This window comes from Chaetodon auriga, chromosome 16 (assembly GCF_051107435.1).
Source record: "Chaetodon auriga isolate fChaAug3 chromosome 16, fChaAug3.hap1, whole genome shotgun sequence".
Classification (NCBI taxonomy): domain Eukaryota; kingdom Metazoa; phylum Chordata; class Actinopteri; order Chaetodontiformes; family Chaetodontidae; genus Chaetodon; species Chaetodon auriga.
Window position 1 is genome coordinate 17,026,920 of NC_135089.1, and position 19,394 is coordinate 17,046,313.

The 19,394-nt window shown below is 43.4% G+C and overlaps 4 protein-coding genes across 4 annotated transcripts; 1 reads left to right on the plus strand and 3 right to left on the minus strand.

Annotated features, from left to right (window-relative positions):
* The first annotated feature begins 114 nt into the window (after positions 1-114).
* On the plus strand, positions 115-3,125 carry kdelr3 (KDEL endoplasmic reticulum protein retention receptor 3). Its single transcript, XM_076751755.1, has 5 exons — positions 115-577; positions 1,044-1,144; positions 1,348-1,506; positions 1,625-1,877; positions 2,309-3,125. Exons 1-5 carry the CDS (start codon positions 487-489, stop codon positions 2,350-2,352), a joined length of 648 nt encoding a protein of 215 aa, XP_076607870.1. The 5' UTR covers positions 115-486; the 3' UTR covers positions 2,353-3,125.
* A 121-nt stretch (positions 3,126-3,246) lies between these two features.
* LOC143333618 (GTPase IMAP family member 7) lies at positions 3,247-5,225 on the minus strand. Its single transcript, XM_076751747.1, has 2 exons — positions 4,855-5,225; positions 3,247-4,607 (listed from the first exon to the last, which is right to left on the minus strand). Exons 1-2 carry the CDS (start codon positions 4,886-4,888, stop codon positions 3,580-3,582), a joined length of 1,062 nt encoding a protein of 353 aa, XP_076607862.1. The 5' UTR covers positions 4,889-5,225; the 3' UTR covers positions 3,247-3,579.
* Positions 5,226-10,226: 5,001 nt separating this feature from the next.
* On the minus strand, positions 10,227-14,110 carry plekhf1 (pleckstrin homology domain containing, family F (with FYVE domain) member 1). Its single transcript, XM_076751750.1, has 3 exons — positions 13,988-14,110; positions 12,454-12,806; positions 10,227-11,266 (listed from the first exon to the last, which is right to left on the minus strand). Exons 2-3 carry the CDS (start codon positions 12,698-12,700, stop codon positions 10,671-10,673), a joined length of 843 nt encoding a protein of 280 aa, XP_076607865.1. The 5' UTR covers positions 12,701-12,806; positions 13,988-14,110; the 3' UTR covers positions 10,227-10,670.
* Positions 14,111-16,563: 2,453 nt separating this feature from the next.
* bglap (bone gamma-carboxyglutamate (gla) protein) lies at positions 16,564-17,954 on the minus strand. The gene is made up of 4 exons (XM_076751765.1): positions 17,897-17,954; positions 17,329-17,376; positions 16,889-16,973; positions 16,564-16,697 (listed from the first exon to the last, which is right to left on the minus strand). Exons 1-4 carry the CDS (start codon positions 17,952-17,954, stop codon positions 16,595-16,597), a joined length of 294 nt encoding a protein of 97 aa, XP_076607880.1. The 3' UTR covers positions 16,564-16,594.
* Between the last annotated feature and the right edge of the window lie 1,440 nt (positions 17,955-19,394).

Below are 19,394 nucleotides of genomic sequence, written 5' to 3' on the forward strand. Positions count from 1 at the left end.
GAAGAACTTAATCATGAAACAGTTTATATATCATCACGGTTAATTCACGATAGAAGACCGCGTCTACTGGTGCGAGTTTTACTTTGAAAGTCACACCCGGAAGCGGATATCTTCGTTTGGTCCAGGGTAGCTTAGCGCTGGTTGCTGCTGTGGGAGCTGTCAGCCACGTCACCTCCCCTGAAACAAGTTTCCTCTCAGGCCACTGTAGACGCCGCAGAGTTTGAGAGTGGACTCAGTTGACATCTTGTGAATTTATCTCCATGCGAGTAGAAAACGAGCCAAGCAGCAGCCGGACAGACTCGGAGTTATCTGCCCAGCTGTGAGCTTCTTTTTCAGCTTCGTAACTCGTCTTTTCATGTTTTCTTGAACTCACGGAGCGCGTTCGCTTTTTGTGTCTGCGCAGCTCTGCCCTGTCTGCCGAGGACGCGTCAGGCCCGTCAGGAGTTTTTATCACGGTTTTGTTTTTTGGGGCGATAAACAAACAACATGAACATCTTCCGTCTGGCGGGTGACGTGTCACATCTGGTGGCTATCATCATTCTGCTGCTGAAGATATGGAGGTCCAAATCCTGTGCTGGTAGGCTGACTCTCACACTGGCATCGCTGCACTTTAATGCTCTGGAGCCTGGCACCGTCGCACAGCCTCACTGTGGCGGAATACATGCAGATTTACAGTGTAGATACAGCGATGAGTCAGTGATCACAAACACAGAGTGAAAGGGTTTTGTAGATAGCAGCCAGGTGCATTATTGGACGTCTCTGCATCAGGCTGAGGAGTTGTGCATGAGTGGAAGCGACGTGGCAATGTTACCAGAGCAGTTTACTGCCTGCTCCACCTATAATGCAGCAGCTTGCATCCATAAATCTTCAGCACAGTTGTCTTCTTTTGCTGTCAAATCCTAAAACTGTGGGACTCCTAACTTTTTCTGGTCTTATCTGTGCGCTGTTCCTGGATCAGAGAGTGGCCAGTAGACCGCTGGGGTCAGCTGCTTTTGACTGCACATGAGACAGTGATTGAAGTCTTTTTGTTTTTTCCTCTCTAGGTATCTCCGGGAAGTCCCAGGTGCTGTTTGCACTGGTCTTCACCACCAGGTACCTCGACCTGTTCACCATCTACATCTCTGCTTACAACACGGTCATGAAGGTAAGAATGTGTCTCTGCTCCAATGAAAACACAAACCCTGTTGCCTGTACCAGCTCCTACAGCTCAATCCAGGCTCATACACATATAATTACTATACAAAGCGTGCAGCAGCTGCAAAAAAGGTTGCATGTCTAACTACCAGCGTTTCACAGTGATCACATGGACTGCCATGGCCAATAATCATTGTTGAACTCTGCTCTCAGGTGGTGTTCCTGGCCTTGTCCTATGCTACCGTGTACCTGATCTACATGCGCTTCAGGAACACGTACGACTCGGAGAACGACACGTTCCGCGTGGAGTTCCTGTTGGTGCCGGTCATCGGGCTGTCCTTCCTGGAAAACTATGCTTTTACCCCAATGGAGGTAAATAAACACTCAGATGGTACCTTCGATGAAATTTGCATCCAGGTGTAGAAATGTTTAAAATCACTCAGGGTGTGTAAACATGCCGCTGTGTCTCCGTCCTGCTGACTCCATCCAGGTGCTGTGGACCTTCTCCATCTTCCTGGAGGCGGTGGCCATAATGCCGCAGCTCTTCATGATCACCAAGACCGGTGAGGCGGAGTCCATCACCACCCACTACCTGTTCTTCCTCGGCCTCTACCGAGCCCTCTACATAGCCAACTGGGTGTGGCGCTACCACACAGAGGGCTTCTTCGACCAGATCGCCGTGGTGTCCGGCGTCGTGCAGACCATTTTCTACTGCGATTTCTTCTACCTTTACGTCACAAGGGGTGAGTAGAGACTGTTACGAGGAGAGTGACAGTATTAAAACTATTGACTGTGGAGACTTGAGGCTGGTTTAAACTGTGATCTCTTTAAATCAACAGGAGAACTGTTTGCATAGTCTATTAGTGTTATTATTATGATTATAGCCCTAATAGCTGATAGCATTTTCTTAAAATAGCTTAATTTAGGAAACATTAATGTGGAAATGTTTGTTATTTGTACATTTGTGTTAAGTTTTTAATCCTGCTGTTCCAGTTGAGGAGGATGTCCTTCTCGGCAGCAGTAAAAACAAAGTGTGGCTCTGGGCGGGATGCTGGGAAACAGTGGTGTTAGCTCACCTGGCAAACAGACGAGAGGGATAAGATGAGTTTTATGGCTTCAAAAACAAACTTGCTTATCACGCCTGCCTTGTTCTCCCTCTTCGTCCTGTTTGCAGTGCTTCAAGGAAGAGCAAAAATGAGCCTGCCGATGCCTGTTTAGAGCAGACGCCTGTGCCTTGCAGCCGCCCGTATGTGCCTGCTGCACTTCAGCATCTGGACACGGTCCTCGCCCTTCAACTGTATATGTATTTACAATGGGACTAATGGTCGGACATCATTCTGTAGACCAAAATGAGTGCACCTCTAGAAGATGATTTTCTGTCTGATTGGTACTTTGTGTGTGAGTCTGTAGGTGTGTGTGTGTGCGTGCATTCATATACTTTTTTTTTTCTTCATAAGATGCAAAATGTGACACTGGATGAGTGTCCCTGATGTGCAGGTGGAACTTAAATTCAGGCAAGTGAGTAACACTATGGAAACTGCCTATTTGTTTTTACTTTCACGCTTCAGTTCTGAGAGACTGTAAGTATGTCAAATCCACAGAAGTGTAAATGAGGTTGGCTGTAGCCTTTATGCACGGCGCAGACTGTATGTAGCTTCAGTTTCCACACCGATACAGACCCAGTGTGTCCTGTGTCTACACTCCATCCCATCACCACCACATGTTTGACAATCTGGGTCTTGCCTGATCTTTTACAGTCACGACAAAAACTGTTTGTAAATTTGTAATCTCCCACAAACGTTCTTCATCTTCTCTCTGTAACACTCCCTGAATAGTACTATGTGCCTTCAATATCTGTCCTTATTGCCATGTATTTTACTTTTTGTACTTCCTCTTAATCAAGGTCTTTTATGTTTTGATGTATTTCTTCATGGGAGAAAAAAGGGCTAAGCATTTTGTCATGTCTTAAATGAAGCCAAAGATGGAACAGATATCTGCTGCAGTGTTTTAGTTACACCATGTTTTTTGTCTTTTCGGAGTCGCTTCCTTGACCACAGTGTGTTGTTGCGTCTTGGATAAAAATAGGGAAATGACAAGTGTGTGTTGAATAAAAGGCTGACCAGGTTATGACGCTCACAGATGTTTTAGACGCAGGAAGTTGAACTGCACACCATTTTTCTCACATGACATTTATTATAACGTGAAATCTGTCAAAGCTGTGGCTGTGTTCTTTGTTACCGCTCCACGTGGACCACAACACACCATGCTCACCTTGCTGAAGGGACCACACACACACACACACACACACACACACACACACACACACACATGAATCCTGTAACAGTGTGGTCTAAGAGTGCTGGTGCATTGTGTTGACATTAAACAGACTGTTAGCATTAGATGTGAGCTGCACAGTGAAAAAACGTCGGCTGGCTGTGGGCTCCCTCAATGCAGAAAAGTTTTTCTGTGTTTGTATAACACCTTACTTCCTTCTCTCACCGCTCCCTCCACCACTCTCGCAGCTGATCGGATGCTGAGCGGCGAGGCTGCCAGAGCGGCTGCCTTCTCCACCACCTTCACCTTCTTCACAGCTTTCCCTTTCCCCTTGTCTTTCCCCACGATTCCTGCCCCCTCTGCTGCCCCTCTCCCCAGAGCAGTCACCAGTTCGGACCAGAAAAGCCTCTCCGCCCTTTTCCTGGCCTCCTCTTCCTCCTTCCTCCTCTCCTCCTCTTCCCCCTGCCCCCCCTCCTTGCCTTCAGCCTCCTTCTGGAGGGACTCCACCTTGTGCCGTCTTTCTCCTAGAATCCTCTCTTGTGCCTTTCTGATGGCGCTCTCAGCCTCCTTGAACATCTCGTTGCTGTAGCAGCTGCCTCCATTATCCGCCACAATCTTATCTATCTTCTTCAGCAGCTGGACGACCTGTTGTGGGCACTCCGCTGTCTTGTCCTGTTGACTGTTATCGATGACATGATACCCCCCCTGGCAGCTGCTGACAAATTCTGACAGCTCATCGCTCTCTTCCAGGAAGTCCTCGATGCCTTTTCTCTGCAGCTGGTCTCCCCAGGTGAACAGCACCATGGTAAACCTGGTGGCTCCGGGCCCAAACGTAGCCTTGATCCACTCTAAGGCATCCCTCTCCTCCTGGGTGAACCTGCCGGGCTGCAGGGTCACCAAGAAGGCGTGGGGTCCCGGAGAAGACATGACAACGCACCGTCCCACCTCTGCCATGACTTCCTCAGGGGACAGGCATGTGTGGAAAAAACCTGGAGTGTCAATCACAGAAATACTCCGCCCCTCGACTGTCAGCGTCTTTCTCTGGCACTGTGTGGTGACAGAGCAGGGGGACACGTCGACCCAGAAGGCGGACCTGCCCAGGATGGTGTTTCCTGAGGAGCTTCTGCCGGTTCCCGTCCTCCCGAGCAGAACAATCCTCAGGGGTTCATCCTCTGATGTGGGAGGTGATGCCTCACAGACTGTGGCAAAATTAATGAAAGTATATCATTCTCAGTTTAGAATTATTTGACAGCAGAAATGTAGCACGTTTAAAGCTGATTTCCCAAAAATATGACATAACTTTCAAGACAACATGTAAGATTTCAGATCATATGAGGGCTGGTTTATGTATTATGAACGAGCATGCATGATGTTTTTAATGAGTAGCGTTTTTTTATGTGGGCACATACTGGCCCGATCAGCCTACTGTCATACAGTCAGACTTACCTTCGCGTGACGCAGCATTTTCGGATGACGACATCCTGTCAGACAACAAAGCCGTCAGTTTTGGGTGACCGTGAGTAACAGGAGACGGATGTTTGCGTTGGACTGAGAAGCGCCCTTGCTCCTAATTGTCATTATAGTTCCACCAAACCGCAGAGAGCATCAGCGCTGGAGCAGCCGATTCCCAGGGAGGAGCAGAGAGGCGCTCCACGCTGCCGCTGCGACGCCGTGACACACTGACGTAAAGCGATCATGAGGTGAAGACCACCGACTGAAACGGAGCCATAATTACGCAGTAACCACCAATACTGATGGTAACTTATGCTAATCGCATGAAATGAGTTGTACATAGTTTTTAGTCATGATGTTGTAATGTCTCACTTTGACCCCTGGAGGGCAGTGAACACTGTCTCCACTACAGTTTATGGGCCAGGGTTGAATTTTATATAACTCACTTGTTGAATTATATTAAGTCTTAAATTTATGCATGTATGTAAGTATGGACATGGTGACAGGGGGCCACTAGGTTTTCAGCAGCCAAGCTTCATTCAGCCCACCTCTGTCTTTGGATCAGCCCAGAGTTTGGTGGAGTCAATTAAAATAGCAGAGTTACACAATAACACAAACATCATATATCTCAGCTTGAGTTTGAGGGCTTCGGTGAAGAAATGAATGAATAATAATCATGTCCAGTGGTGGACTGAGGCTGTCTGAGGGCCAGAGGCAACAAAAATCAAACAAACAAATCAAAAGGACAACAGCGTGCAGAAAGTTGTGAGGCATTTATGGTGAAACACTGAGATTAAATCTGTTGCTGCTGAGGGGCTAAAGGACTTAGAGTCATGATTATTGGTTAGTTAGTCATATACGCTGAGCTCAGTTCAGTTCAACTCAGTTTTATTTATAATAGCACCAAATCACAATCACATTCCACACAGAGTTTGTACAGGTAATCAGATTTTTCACATGAAGTTTTTATACAATATTTATAATTTATTAATTGATCTGAGTAGCTCCAGCAGGGAGGTCAGTTAGGTGGATGATGTTCTTGTTCTTCATCCAACCAGGTGTCAGGGCTGACCTCATGTGTATGGCAGCTGCACCTGGACCATCTGCAGGTGACGTGGCTCCATCACAGGTGTCCTGGGTGCCTTTCTCCTGTCTCTTTTTCTCTTTTTGCCCTGTAAACAAAAACAAACAGACCATCTGGTGTCAGCTGATGAAGACTCTTTGCAGTGACTGTGTTTCATTCGCTCTCGTGCAGTGACGTGTGAGCTCGGTGTACTTACATAGTTTTCCCCGCTGGTCCACTCCGGGTGTTGCTGGGCGTGGAGGAGTCGTTCTCTCTCGGCCTGCTCGTAGTATTTGGCCTGCTCCTTGTTTGACAGAGACTTCCACTGTGGACAGAGGACAGCACAGTGTCAACACACACGTAAACACCGACAGAAAAACATTCACACACACAGAATATGCACACAAACTATTTTTTTAACCAAACTTTGATGAAGTTTGTAACAGTGAGTGAGTCAAACACACAGAAGCAGCACACTTACTCTCTGACCCAGCACTGCATTCACAGCCGCGCTCCCTCTTCTGCTGACGTCGGCCTCGACGTTTGGCCTCTGCTCCTTCATGAAGAGCATGAAGGCGTTTGGTGGCTTTTTCACGTAGGGCCGATCGTCCTGCTGCCGGCTTTCACACTTTCTCCTTCTACAGGACAAAAACAGAGTGAGAGCTCATGTCACCACTGTGGAAATGTTCAGAGAAGCACAAGAATACAAGACGTGTGGAAATGTAACCTTGTCTGTGCTGTGCTGTGCATTAAAGCATTAACAGACACTGATTGTAATAATATTCATGCAGATATTCATTTGGTAAACAAAGAACAGACACCTGAAATCAAACAACAGCTGACGGAAATTAAATATAAGAAGACTGTGATTTGATGAAGACTCTGGCTTAGTGATGGTGACCACTGCCACAGATCAAGAGCCAGTCAGAAAAAAGAGAAACATCCATTTTGATCCAAACTGTCCAAAGCAAACTTACTTTGAGTTGGAGGTGATGGGTGGAGCAGCAGCAAAGGCAGGTGGAGGGGAAACCTGAGGGAGCTCATACAGCAGCTCTCCATTCCTACACAGAGACAGAGAGACAGACAGACGCATCAGACAGCTGAAAGAGTGTGTGTGACGATGCAAACTGAAGCTCAGTCTCTGTGTTCACTCGTGTGTGTCTTTGTGTTGATGTGTGTGTGTGTGTGTGTGTTACTTACAGTTGTCCAACACAGCGCAAGTTTTGGGTGAATCCGCCAGGGAGCCTCACCACTGGTACATCGTTACTCTGGAGACACAAACACACACAGAACAGGTGATTAGACGAGCTGCAATGGTGATTTTTGTCCACCAGGTGTCAGGATTTCCCCTCCCTATAAACTCTGAGAACTGTTTGAATGAGCTGCTGTGACATCTGTGGCATTAAGCATCCACCATCGATCAGTATCTGTATCAATACAGGTATTGATCTACTCTCAATGACCTCATCTATACTCGGTAGCTTACCTGTCCCTGCCCATAAGCCTGATGGCAGAACAGGTGACCTGGCTGCACGATGTTGTTAGGGAACAGTGGTGGCCCATAGTTCATGGTGGGAGCTTCCATGAATGGATTTTGGTGCTCAACCACCTGAGGGACTGCTCCCTGGGGCAAACACCCACCATATCCTCGACCCTGACCGTCTGCTGGTTCAGGGGAGATGTTGAGTTCCAGCCCAGCGGGATCAGGAGGAGGAGGTGTCCATGGAGCAGGTGGAGGGTCGGCCAACAGATCGTAGATGGCCGCCTCGAGAGTGGAAACCACCTCTCCCCACTCCATCTCCTCCACAGCACGGTCGACCTCTGCTCTGAAGTCCATTTCAGGAGCAGAGGCGATTGTCTGTTTGCTGTCTCTGATCTATTCCAGCAGAAACTGTCTGGTTGCTTACTGGACTCCTGTCACACACAGTGATAGAAAGCTGCTTTTTAGACACTTGACATTTTCATGAGGAGTAACATCATATATTATAGAGCATTTTATACTCATTTAGGGACACATGTTCTGCTTTACCTCAAAACATTTATGGAGCAGATGCAGTTACTTTACAGATATGGATTTTACATGAATTTAATGACTCCAACATTAAAATGCTGCTTCAATGCATCACAATGAATAATCTTATATAAACATATTTAGCTAATGTTAGCTGTGTGCATTCACTGAGAGTCAAGAGGATCTATCTAGCCTTAGCTTTGAGGGATGGATCTGTTCCTGCATGTCAAAGTATGACAGTTAGTTTGCTGTTGAAGTACTTACTGAAAAGTTTTGATGCTCAAGGATCGCTCAGTTTATTCTCTGAACTTGTCTTAATACAATGATAGCTGTGTTGTCAATGAGAACTCTGTGAAACACTCTGGTGAGATGAAGCGGCTCTCTCTATATATACACTTGGTTTAGAATGGACATATGTCATCATGTGTTCTGATTCCGATTCCGATTCCGATTCTCTGAGTCCATTCTGAAGCATCACCTGGCAACCAGAGTTCATCTGTAAATATGGTGACCGTTATCAGTGTCCCCATGTCCTTCTCTCCCCAATGGAAACCTCTTGATTTCAGTCAGTTGTCCACTCTGACCAGCAGGGGCACATGTTCACACTAAGTCTTCATTATATTCAACACTTCATATGTGAGCTGCAGCTCAATGTGCTGAACATCAAATTTCATTTAAAAAAAATAAAATGTTTGAAACACTGGAACAGATTAACAAACAATTTCAAACACAATAAAACAGAGCAGAAGATAAAACATTTCAGTGGGATTTAATGAGAAACTAAACACTTCATTTAATTATGAGCATCGAGCACGTTGAGATGTTCATTAACACCATTTTCAACAAGCTGCATTTATTTAATAATGAAACATTTGTTTTTTATAACACGTCTGTGGACACAAGCATGTGTAACACCTGATGAATCCAACATTTTACACATAACAGAGGCATTAAACACAGTTTAAAGGTGAACAAAAACGTTTCAAAAGTAAACTTGAGGTCATTTGAAAGTAACAGACAGTCATATAATATGCAGTGTGAAGAAGCAGCTCCTCTGTGTGGCGGCACAACACTTTTAAACTGTGAATCATGTGGTGTGCTGCAAAGCAGAGCTGGTTTGCTTTAAAACACAAGAAAACTGAACATTTTCTCAACACTTTCAGTCTAGAGACACCCTCTGGTCACAGGTTGCAGAGTCAAGGGGCCAATTTTACAAATTCTCATTATGAGGAGTAACAGTCGAGGGAATTTGCAATCTTTATTGAAACCTTGAAACACCTTCTGAGAAGACGTGTATTTGTGAGTTTGACAACAACAGGATGCATTAGATAGTGGCAGACATTTCAGGCACACTGTCAGACTCCTCTGACTGTCGAAAGATGAGATCTTGAGTGTAAAATCTACAGAAAACAGTAACAGTATCCTCACTGAAAGACTGTTTTCTTGGGTGAAACGGGAGAACTCTGCTCAAGTGAAGGGGTCTTCATCTTCATGAGAGAAACTTTCACACTGTCTGTGAAGTCTTTAGACAAGCACTGGGGTGTCAGCAGATGCTGTTGTTCATACTGTATAAACACAGAAGTGCCTCATTCATGTACATTGCTGCTGCATCACTGACAGTGCTCCAATTCTGCAAAGACACCAGAAAAGGTCAAACAACCCTGCAAAGAAACCAAATAATAAGCAAGCGAGTCGATTCTTCAGCTCCAGCTGGAGCGATTAATATTGTTCTAATGAACAGTCTGATTAATGCACTCTGTATTCAAAGCAGTCTGTTTTTTCTGCTGAAAAATAAGCCACATTTCCTTGTTCCGTGTAAGAGCAGACAAACAGGTTTGATGTTTGATGCTCCCCGCCGAGAAATGACTCACCCCTGTTTAGAGAGGATTTGGCTTCGTTAGTTTTTACCATTGGCCCACTGCCAACTGTTCTGAAAAAGTGACATTATAAAATGAAAAGTGACACAAAATACAGGTGACACTGCAATTATGATGATTTTTATTGATTTATTTTGATATGAAACAAAAGGAAGTCCTGAAAATAAGAAGAATGCAATAACATTTTAGAACATTGAGATGAGTTTTTCACACTTTATTTAATTGTGGTAATGTGGTTATTGATGGCGAGGTTAGTTATTTGGATAATAACACTCTGGACCTCCAGTATAATAATCCCAACAGCAGGTTTTTAAACTAAGGAGTTAAAATATTTTTATCTGAAATGTTGGCAGAAAAACTAAGATTGGTGCATCCAACGTGGCTCTGAATGCTCAAATCATCACACATGCATAGCTTCCTGTTTGATGAGTGCTTTATTGTTCAGGGATCATTTCAAAGCAAAATGTCAGAGCAGAAATGAAGTACAAATGCTTTTTCACATGCAAACAGTGAATGACGCGTACACATTTGATTAAAATCACGGTCCCCTCACATCAAATCATATTTAGACTCTGAGAAGATAAAGGTGCGTCGTGTCTTCTTCACAGCAAGTGCTTCCATGAACCAAGTACAGTGTAAAAAAGTGCAGTAATGACAGCAGTGAATAAATACATATTTTTATTATTATTTTTTTTTTTTTTAGGATTTTCTCTGTTGACCTCTAACATCCTTCTATTGCAACTGGATCAGTTTTGTGTCCTCAGAATCCAAAAGGCCAATACTCTTTGTTGGCCAACACGACTCATTGTTTAATATGAAGCTTAATAACGGCGAGCATTCTTGATGTGGTTTTGTGGTTTTACTGGGGCCGCAGATGCATTGGTTTTGGGTAAGCATAGGTGCCCGTCTGTCCCCAGATGCACATTTGGGAGTCCACCCAGCTGCTTTGTGCACAGCTCTGAATCATCCCATCTCCCTCCTCTTCATCACTGGATGCTGTCCCATCGTCCTCCTCTGAGCTGCACTTTCCTGTGCTGTCTCCCCTTTGGCGAGGCATCTCATCTTCCTCACTCCCACTGTGGCAAAGTGTGCAGATCCTCTGCTTCTTAGTGGGGTGAATGTGGTCTATCACAGCTCGCTGTTTGGAGCACGAATTGCAGACCAAAAAGCCACACTTTCGGCAGTGGTGTCGGCGTTTGGTCGGACTGAACTTGTTGAAGCAACGCATGCATCTGAAGGCGGCTCGATCTGGAATCCAGGTGACAGCAAAGGTGGAGCCAGGTTGGCGGCTGCCTCCCTGCAGCAGGCTTGAGCGGCAGTCTTCGATGTGCTCCATCCAGGCCCGCTTCTCCTCAACGGAAGGGGCGGACACAAAAAAGGACTTGCAAGGTGTACGGATCAGCCATTGGTTCCTCATTTCCACACCGTCCTCCATGTCCTCCTGCTGGATGTCCTCTGAAATGACAGTGAAGGACGGATTGTCAATTAGTTTGTCTACCAAGACAGTCAAATGTCTGTGTTTTTCTGTCTGTGATTCATATCATGATCAACTCTTCATGAATCAGTCAACAACACTGCAGGCAAAAATTACAGTTTAGAACGTTATATCCATATTTTCTGACACATCTGCCTTTGTAAGTGCTGCAGCTGCAATGGAGGTGAATGGAATTTTATTTTGGGATGTTAAAAGATACATTTTGCAAACTTAAATATAGCTGTTATATGGAACCCCTAAAGTGCCACGTAGAAAAAAAAAAACTATATCGCGCACGAGATAATAAAAGGTGCACACGAGATACTAAAACATGCGCACGTTTAAGCTAAATCGTGCGCACGAGATGCTACAATGTGCGCACAAGATACTAAAACATGTGCACCGATAAGCTACATCGTGCGCACGAGATACTAAAATGTGCGCACGAGATACTAAAACGTGCGCACCTTTAAGCTAAATCGTGCGCTCGATTTAATTAACTCGTTCATTTACACAGACAGGCGGCAACACAATAGACAGCCGGGCTCCGTTGAAGCGTCGAAGTACTACACCTACAAGTACACCTACTTCAAGTATTAGTAATTTAATTTGATTATATTGCGAGTGTAAATCATTCTGGAAAGGGACAACTAGGTATGCAAACAACCTATCTGCATGACGGTAGCTCAGTGCATATTGAGTGCGTTTGAGACTGTGAACACCTGAAGTGGTCACCACGGAGAGCCGTATGCACGGACAAGTCAAAGCGTGGGAAATAACTATCTCGAGCGCACGTTTTAGTATGTAGTGCGCACGCTTTAGTATCTCGTGCGCACGATGTAAGTTTTTTTTTTTTTTTTTTTTTTTTTTTTTTTCTTTTTCGTGGTACTTTTGGGGCTCCGTACTGTTAAGATAATCGATCGCAAAAGAAGTTTCAGTCCTCTGTCCAATTTTCTTATTTTTAATATTAGATTAGTAGCAACAAGCAACTAGAATTAAATCATCTAAACAGTGCAAAGTTGTGAAAGCAATGACAAATACATGCATTTGTCATATAGTCATAGAGTCTGAAAGGATAGATCATAATATTTCTCTACAATGGACATTTTCTGTCTGACTGCATCAAGTGAAAATGGGCAGCCCCGAGAGAAGCAGATGAGCTGCTCACCTAGAGGGATGATCTTCTGGTTTTTGTACCAGCGGCCGTTCAGAATGATGCTGCCGTACACCAGCACGTCGTTAAAGAGGAAGAACACCTTCGGCTGGGGCTTCCGCCGGCCCTGCTTCAGCAGACGTCCCTGTCCAATCAGGGTCCGACCTGGTTTGCATAGCGGCCTTCCTGCTGCACCGAACGAACTCTCCACTGCCTGAATACGCACAAGGTTCTGCTTCTCAAACGTCACCTTGTTCATCATGGTGAGCTGATGTCTGTCGTAGCGCTGTGATCACAGGTGAATAAAGGTGCCTGCTGCAGCTGAGGCTCAGCCTTTAAGAAGCCTCTTCTCCTGGTGACGCAGGGGACTTTCCAGAGTTTTAATGATGACAAACACGTTACACAAGGAATTCACAGGTGCTGAGAGGGAGTGGCAGCCTGTCAGAGCACTTACTGAATATGATTTATCTAAACATTTCAACAAGTTGAAATGTTGCTCTGCTAATTCTGAGCACTACTGAAGTACTGAAGTACTTTACTTTTATACCACTTTATGTTTCACCAACTACATTTCAGGGGAAATTATTGCATTTTTTTTTCCATCTGTACTTTTAGTTAGCAGATGCAGTTGCCAGTTTAATGATCAGAAAAGGAATTTACATACAATCAAACATCAAATAGAAAAATATACTGAGACTAGACTGTGAGTCTGCAGCCATACTCTCAGCTCTGAGAGACATTTACTCTAAAACCACAGCAGTGCATTGAGCTAGGCCACGCTAACATGCGCTCAATGACAATGCTAACATGCTCATATTAAACAGGTATAGTATTGACTGTCCTAGTTTAGCATAGATGCATGGCCACATTTGCTAATGAGCACACAACATAAAGTACAGCTGATGGGAATGTCATGCCATCAGGTATTTGGCCATAAACCAAAGAATAGGACAAATTTTAAATTTGATGATAGCACTGTATGAACAGTCAGAGGATTATCAAAGCCACCATAATTCATCCGGAGGGGAACGTGCATGTCTGTGCTGAAGTTCACGGCAATCCATGAAATAGCTGTTGAGGCTGAAAATGTCAGCCTAAGACTAATTTGTTTTCTTACATCGTTTTGTTGTCATAAATTAAATTTCAAAGCCAAAAGTTAAAAGTATCCATGAAGTATGATTATTCCTTTTAACTGAGTCTGAAAATCAAAGTAAACAGGGTTAACCTCTCAACAAATCCAGGCTGAAACATGGCAGTATCGTGACACTGGTTGAGCAGCTCAGCCTGCATAATAAGCTCCTTCAGTGAAAAGCCACTAACTATGTAAACCAGCCGGATACAACAACAGGCCTCCTGTCAGACTCGCTTCTCGTCAGCAGAGATGCTGTTGTGCATGGCACAATGTGAGGGAAACTCCAAGGGAAATCCAAGGAGGCCAGCAGTGCCAGTTCAGAGTATTTTGATTTGGTCTGAGTTATGACAAAGTATATTTTCTTTGGCTATAAAGAGTGGAAACACTGGTTCTGTTCAGGTAACAAAATTCACCTACCAGGCTCTTGAAAGCTCATTCATTTACATGTGGCAGCTGTGTGTGACAACCAGCTCCAGGATGTTACTGCTCCCGTCCAGGAATTCATCTGGCACAAACTACAGTTTGCTCTTTTTCCAGATTCTATGTGCAGACGAAACAAACGACATGAAACTTGTTAATTTATGAGATTTAGACTTTGTGACTTTATTACCTTTGGACAAAGCCATGCTCTGTGTTTCCCTCTGCGTGCAGTCTTTTCTTGTGTCCATAGAGTTTAGTCTTGTGCCTTAATTGCATGCAGATTAAGAGGAAAAGCATGAAAAGAGATGCTTACAATGTTAATTTAGCTAAATCTCATACAGCTGCCCCCACATCATCTTTTTCTTTTTTTATTCTGTCATAAATTCATGTATACGGACATACTACACACACACACACACACACACACACACACACACACTTAGTTTATGTTCTTTTGATATTTGTCTTGTCCTGTGAGTCTTATCTCTCTTTCTTCCTCTGTTATCTCCGTTAAATCACCATGTTACGTATTGTCCTTTTTGGCCAACTGCAGAGACATAAAGATAAGGAAACTTGAATATGGGACAGCAGAGGTGTTTCATCTGTGATAGAGTCCATGATAGACCTGTCTGACTAGATTTTCCAGCAGTGTAAACATCAAGGCCAAGACAGCGCAGAGCCTTGCTGTGCCAAAACAGACATGCTTTTCAAGAAGCATCAGCCGGCAGGAACAATCAACCCCAAGTTCTTCTGAAAATGTCGTGCAGAGGTTTGCTGTTGGGCTGCATGAAGTGTGAGACGAGACCCGTTTGTGTCAGCGGTATATTAAATAAACAAAGATTTGGCCGTAAATCATGTGTTGCATCTCTTTTATCTAGATATCTAAACGCCAAAGATCTTACCGTAAGTTGCACAAGTGAGAGCAGGTGTTCTTCCCTCTTCCTCAAGTCCGAGAGATTCAGGAAGATGCTGAGGGAGAAAACGGATTATGTGAGCTGTGTGATTTGGGTCAAGTGGAAAGTGGTCACTTTTTTTGTTGGACAAACTATGATGTTTTCAGTTACAGATGATTATTCAACACTCATGTGTTTAAGCTGTTAACTTTGTCTCCAAAGCCAAAAGAAGGGGAGATTGATGATTTCATTTGTGTTTATTGAACTTGATTTCCCCAATATTCATTTAGTTAACATTTTTGTCATATTTTGTCGTTTTATTTTGAAAGTTGGTCGAGTTGGTGTTCTCTGTTTTTGGACTTTTATGTCATTGTATTGAAGCACCTCCACTCCTCTCGATCCAATGTGTGCTGGTAGCCTTGAACAGCTTGAAGGAGGAGGACGCTCGCAGTCTCTGTCTTTTAATAGACATCTTCGTTATTCAACAGCAATGTGCTGAATTAAAGCCCAACATGTCAGCTTCCACCTGCTTAAGCATGAACAATGGGCTGAAAAGCACTTTATATACGTACATTTTCAAGCATCATACAAAACACCCTGTATTTTAATCATATCACTAGTAATCAAGTCACCATCCTTGTCACCTGTACTCTGAGTTGAGGGTCTAAATACAGATTGTGTGGCAGGCTGCACACGTTGGAAAGCCCCTTGAAGCAAATCCTGGACCGACTTGATTTGTTAGCGGTCTTTCCTGTAACACTGTGCCGCCATCTTGTGGTTGAATGAAAACATGTCAAGCAGGCTAAAAGAACTGGAATAAAAAGAAAATCCAGGATAATTTGCAACATAAAAATCAAACTGACCAAAGTTAAGCTTAGTGTAGCTCTTCGTTCACGTGATCATAGTATGTTTGATTTCTGCGTTTAAAATGATGCGTCTCTTTACAGCAAAGGTCTGCGCTGAAAGGAAATGTCTGAAGTCTTTAGTGCAGGTTGTGTTATTGCACTGAGAACGTGAATAACAAGAAGACCTCAGGCTTCATTCTCACATCTAACGAGACTAAGATGTCTTTTGTTTGAGTCTTTATTAAAGGTTTTCTGTGCTTGCCATAAGCACAATCCATCCTTTGAGAAGTAAACTTACCCTTATAATCCTCTGATTTTATCCCGAAACACCCATCAGAGGAGCAAAATTTATAGTTTTATATGTATATGAAGCACCGTGGATTGGATCTGCATTCAAGGAAATGTTGTGTCTGATAAGCTCATCGTCGTATTCATGACACTGATAAAAACTCATTCTCTGAAACTCCTCACATCACTACATATCACAACAGGGACATCTAGTGGCCGCAGTTTGTCAAAGCAGAGTGAATATTAGTTTACCGGAAACCCAGATGAGGCTTTAAAGGAGCGCCAACACACAGAAGAGTTTTATTTATTTTTATTTAATTTCATCACACTACTCTACAGGCTAAGAGAAATGATAGAGTTCATTACAGACACACATCTGCTTCCAATTTTATCCCGACGTCTCTCACTTTTTAATTTGTGTAACACCTGTTACATGCTGGCACACATTTAGAAATGTGTTCTCATGCTTTTTGGCTTAAATGCAAAGAAAATAGTAGAGCTCAAAGGTGCTAATTATCATAGTAAAAAAAAAAAAAAAAGACAGCTGTGATGAACGATCAGTTGGAGTGATTTGGCTTCTAGTAGGGGATCGGTCCGTAGTAGGCGGTGTAGGCGGCGATGATTCCCTGTGTGTCCATCATGTCCTCACAACCCAGGTTGGCCTCACACACCTCTCTCAGGCTGAGTGGAGAGAGAGATGATCACAGAGAGGCAGCACACACAGTAGATGTTATTGATCATACATTATTTCACTACTAGGACATCAGGGGACTATTTTAGACATGAAACACACACTGTATGTTTTATTACATTTGATATGTGAGTGCGTTCGCCATCATAGGTGATGTGAAAGCAAAGGAGGTGTGAAGTACCTCTCCAGCTGTGTCAGGGATAACTCTCCAGCAGCTCTCTTCTGTCTGACCACTGTGGAGGCCTGATCCCTCTCCACAAACAAACCTGCAAACCGTTAACACAAGTTTGTCTTATTGTACAAACACATAAGGTGTTGATCAGTCCACCGCAATCAATCGCATGTGGCAGACTGAACTCTCTGAGTCCAGATGTTGGAAGTAAAATATGGATCAATACAGAAAGTATGCAGTATGCAGATGAGTCTTTATGATCTTTATTATTAATCTATTGTTTTTCTAAATTTACTTAACAGACTAGTATTAAACCAGATTAGCAGCACCTGAGAACTCTGAGAAGTTTTCTATCCAAACTGTTGGAATCATCATCTTGAGTCAAACTGACTCAAATCTGTTACATATTAATATAACCTTGGTGATACAGTCAAAAAACATGAAATTACCCTCCTGAGCAGGGTTGTCACTGGCAGGCTGGGAGCCAGCAGAGGCATCTGTCAAACAAGAGGGAAAAATATGGATAATAATCTGTGTTTATTTTTAAATTTAAATCCAGGAAGTGTCAAGATACGATAAAATAATCCTTAATTAATCCCACAGAGGGCGAACTTGCCGTGTAAAACCCCCAAGGGGATAACGCAAGAAGCATCAGCAAAAATAACAAGCAAGACATAATGAATAAGAAACAGAATATGATAATACATAAACAGACACAACAACAGTTGAATTCACATCATTTCACAGAGGAGATGTTGATGTGACAGTTTAGCATCTGTTGATAGAGCACATGAATTTGTCAGTTTCAGTGTGTGTGCTCTACCTGCAGCGTCCAGTGAATGTCCTGCAAGTGATTCCTTTTAATGTAACCTTCTGGATTTTATAGAAATCAGTGGAAAATAAATCCATTCGCAGATCTACTAGTAGCAGCTTTTCAACTGTGTTTGCAAAGCAACATGCTGGTCGTTTTAATTAAGAGCTCTTCTAACATATCGTATACTGTTGTGTGGCTTCTACCTGAAGTCAGACAGATGGCTGCCAGAGAGCAGAGAACCAGGATGGCCAAAGTCTTCATCTTTCAGCTTCCTTCCTCACCGACGGCAGTATCAGGCAACAAATGGGACCGGAGACTTCAACTGCTCTGTCTGTCCTCGCCTTCTCTTACACATATATACATAAATACACTCTGGCTTTAGCTGCGGCCCTCACTATGACATGGGTATTTGATTGGTTCAGGAATCATGTATCACACACCCACACAGATGCAGAGATACACACCTCCACAAAACATCCCATACACACAAGCTGATTTTATACGTATGTTTGCATCAATGGACACATAGTCACAAAAGTGACTGTGGAGTCTGCTTCCAAAAGATGAGTATTTGTTTAACAACAGAGATGATGAGAAGGCAAATGTGGGCGACTCACAGCCACAAATATGAACCACTGGAAGTGTGTTTCAATGAAAATGATTTAACACCTTGTTTAGATCATTTTAGCTGCTACTGAGGAATCAGATTGTCCGTGTGGGTCATTGTTTGCATGGGCTTCTCAGTTTCTTCCTCTATATCTTGAGTTTTTTTTATGTAATGATGAAAGGAAAGTGGTAAGAAATGCAATGTGCATGTTTGAACACTTAAAAAATAAAAGGAAGTAGACTAGAATAGAATAATTGGATGTGGCTGTAGATCTGTTAGTCAGATTTTGTGATAATAATAATAAACTGTTTAATGAAATCTTAGCAGCACAATGAGCTGGACAGGTCGGAGTTTTACAGCAGCTCCACACTAATACATGTAGGTCATGAAGTGCGTGCCTCAGAGACAACTGTGTAAAGCAAACTGAAACAGAGAAACCACCGTCCCACATTATTTGACATGATTTTAATCCGAGGGCTCTCTCTTTTATTGCAAACCGCAGTGATTTCCTACATAAAGAAAGCAACATTTAGAAATAGACCATGTGTCTGAGGATTTTGTAGAGGGGTAATTTGAAATGTGGGAAGATATTTTTACCAAAACAAGTGGGTGGTTTGCCAGTAAAGTGGTGAAGCACTACATATGGTTCATTTTAATTAAAACACAAGTCGCCATTAGACGGGTGTTTTTGTAATCTTTGAAAACATCTAATTCTTTTGCACTTCATTGGTTTATTATTAAGGCTCCAGTGCTGGTAATGTTGATACCTAATTACATTACCTGATGCACTGTAGCTGCTATATACAGCGGATTATTACATTTCCAAAACCCGTCCTTTGACCGTCTTTACGATATGAAAATGTCTCCTGCTCTCCTTGCTGCTTTTTCTTGTTTTGTTTTGTTTCTTTGACTGGATATTTAGACTCTGGACTGGTCCTGACAGTACTATATGGGGTGTAATTTCACTGTCTGGGTCAAATCTGGTTACTCGTCCCATTTCAGGGTCAGACTTCAAGGATTCAACCTCAGCACAACTTTAATTGTGTACATTTGCGGCCTTGTGGCTGCATAGAAAAACAACCATCCAACATGTC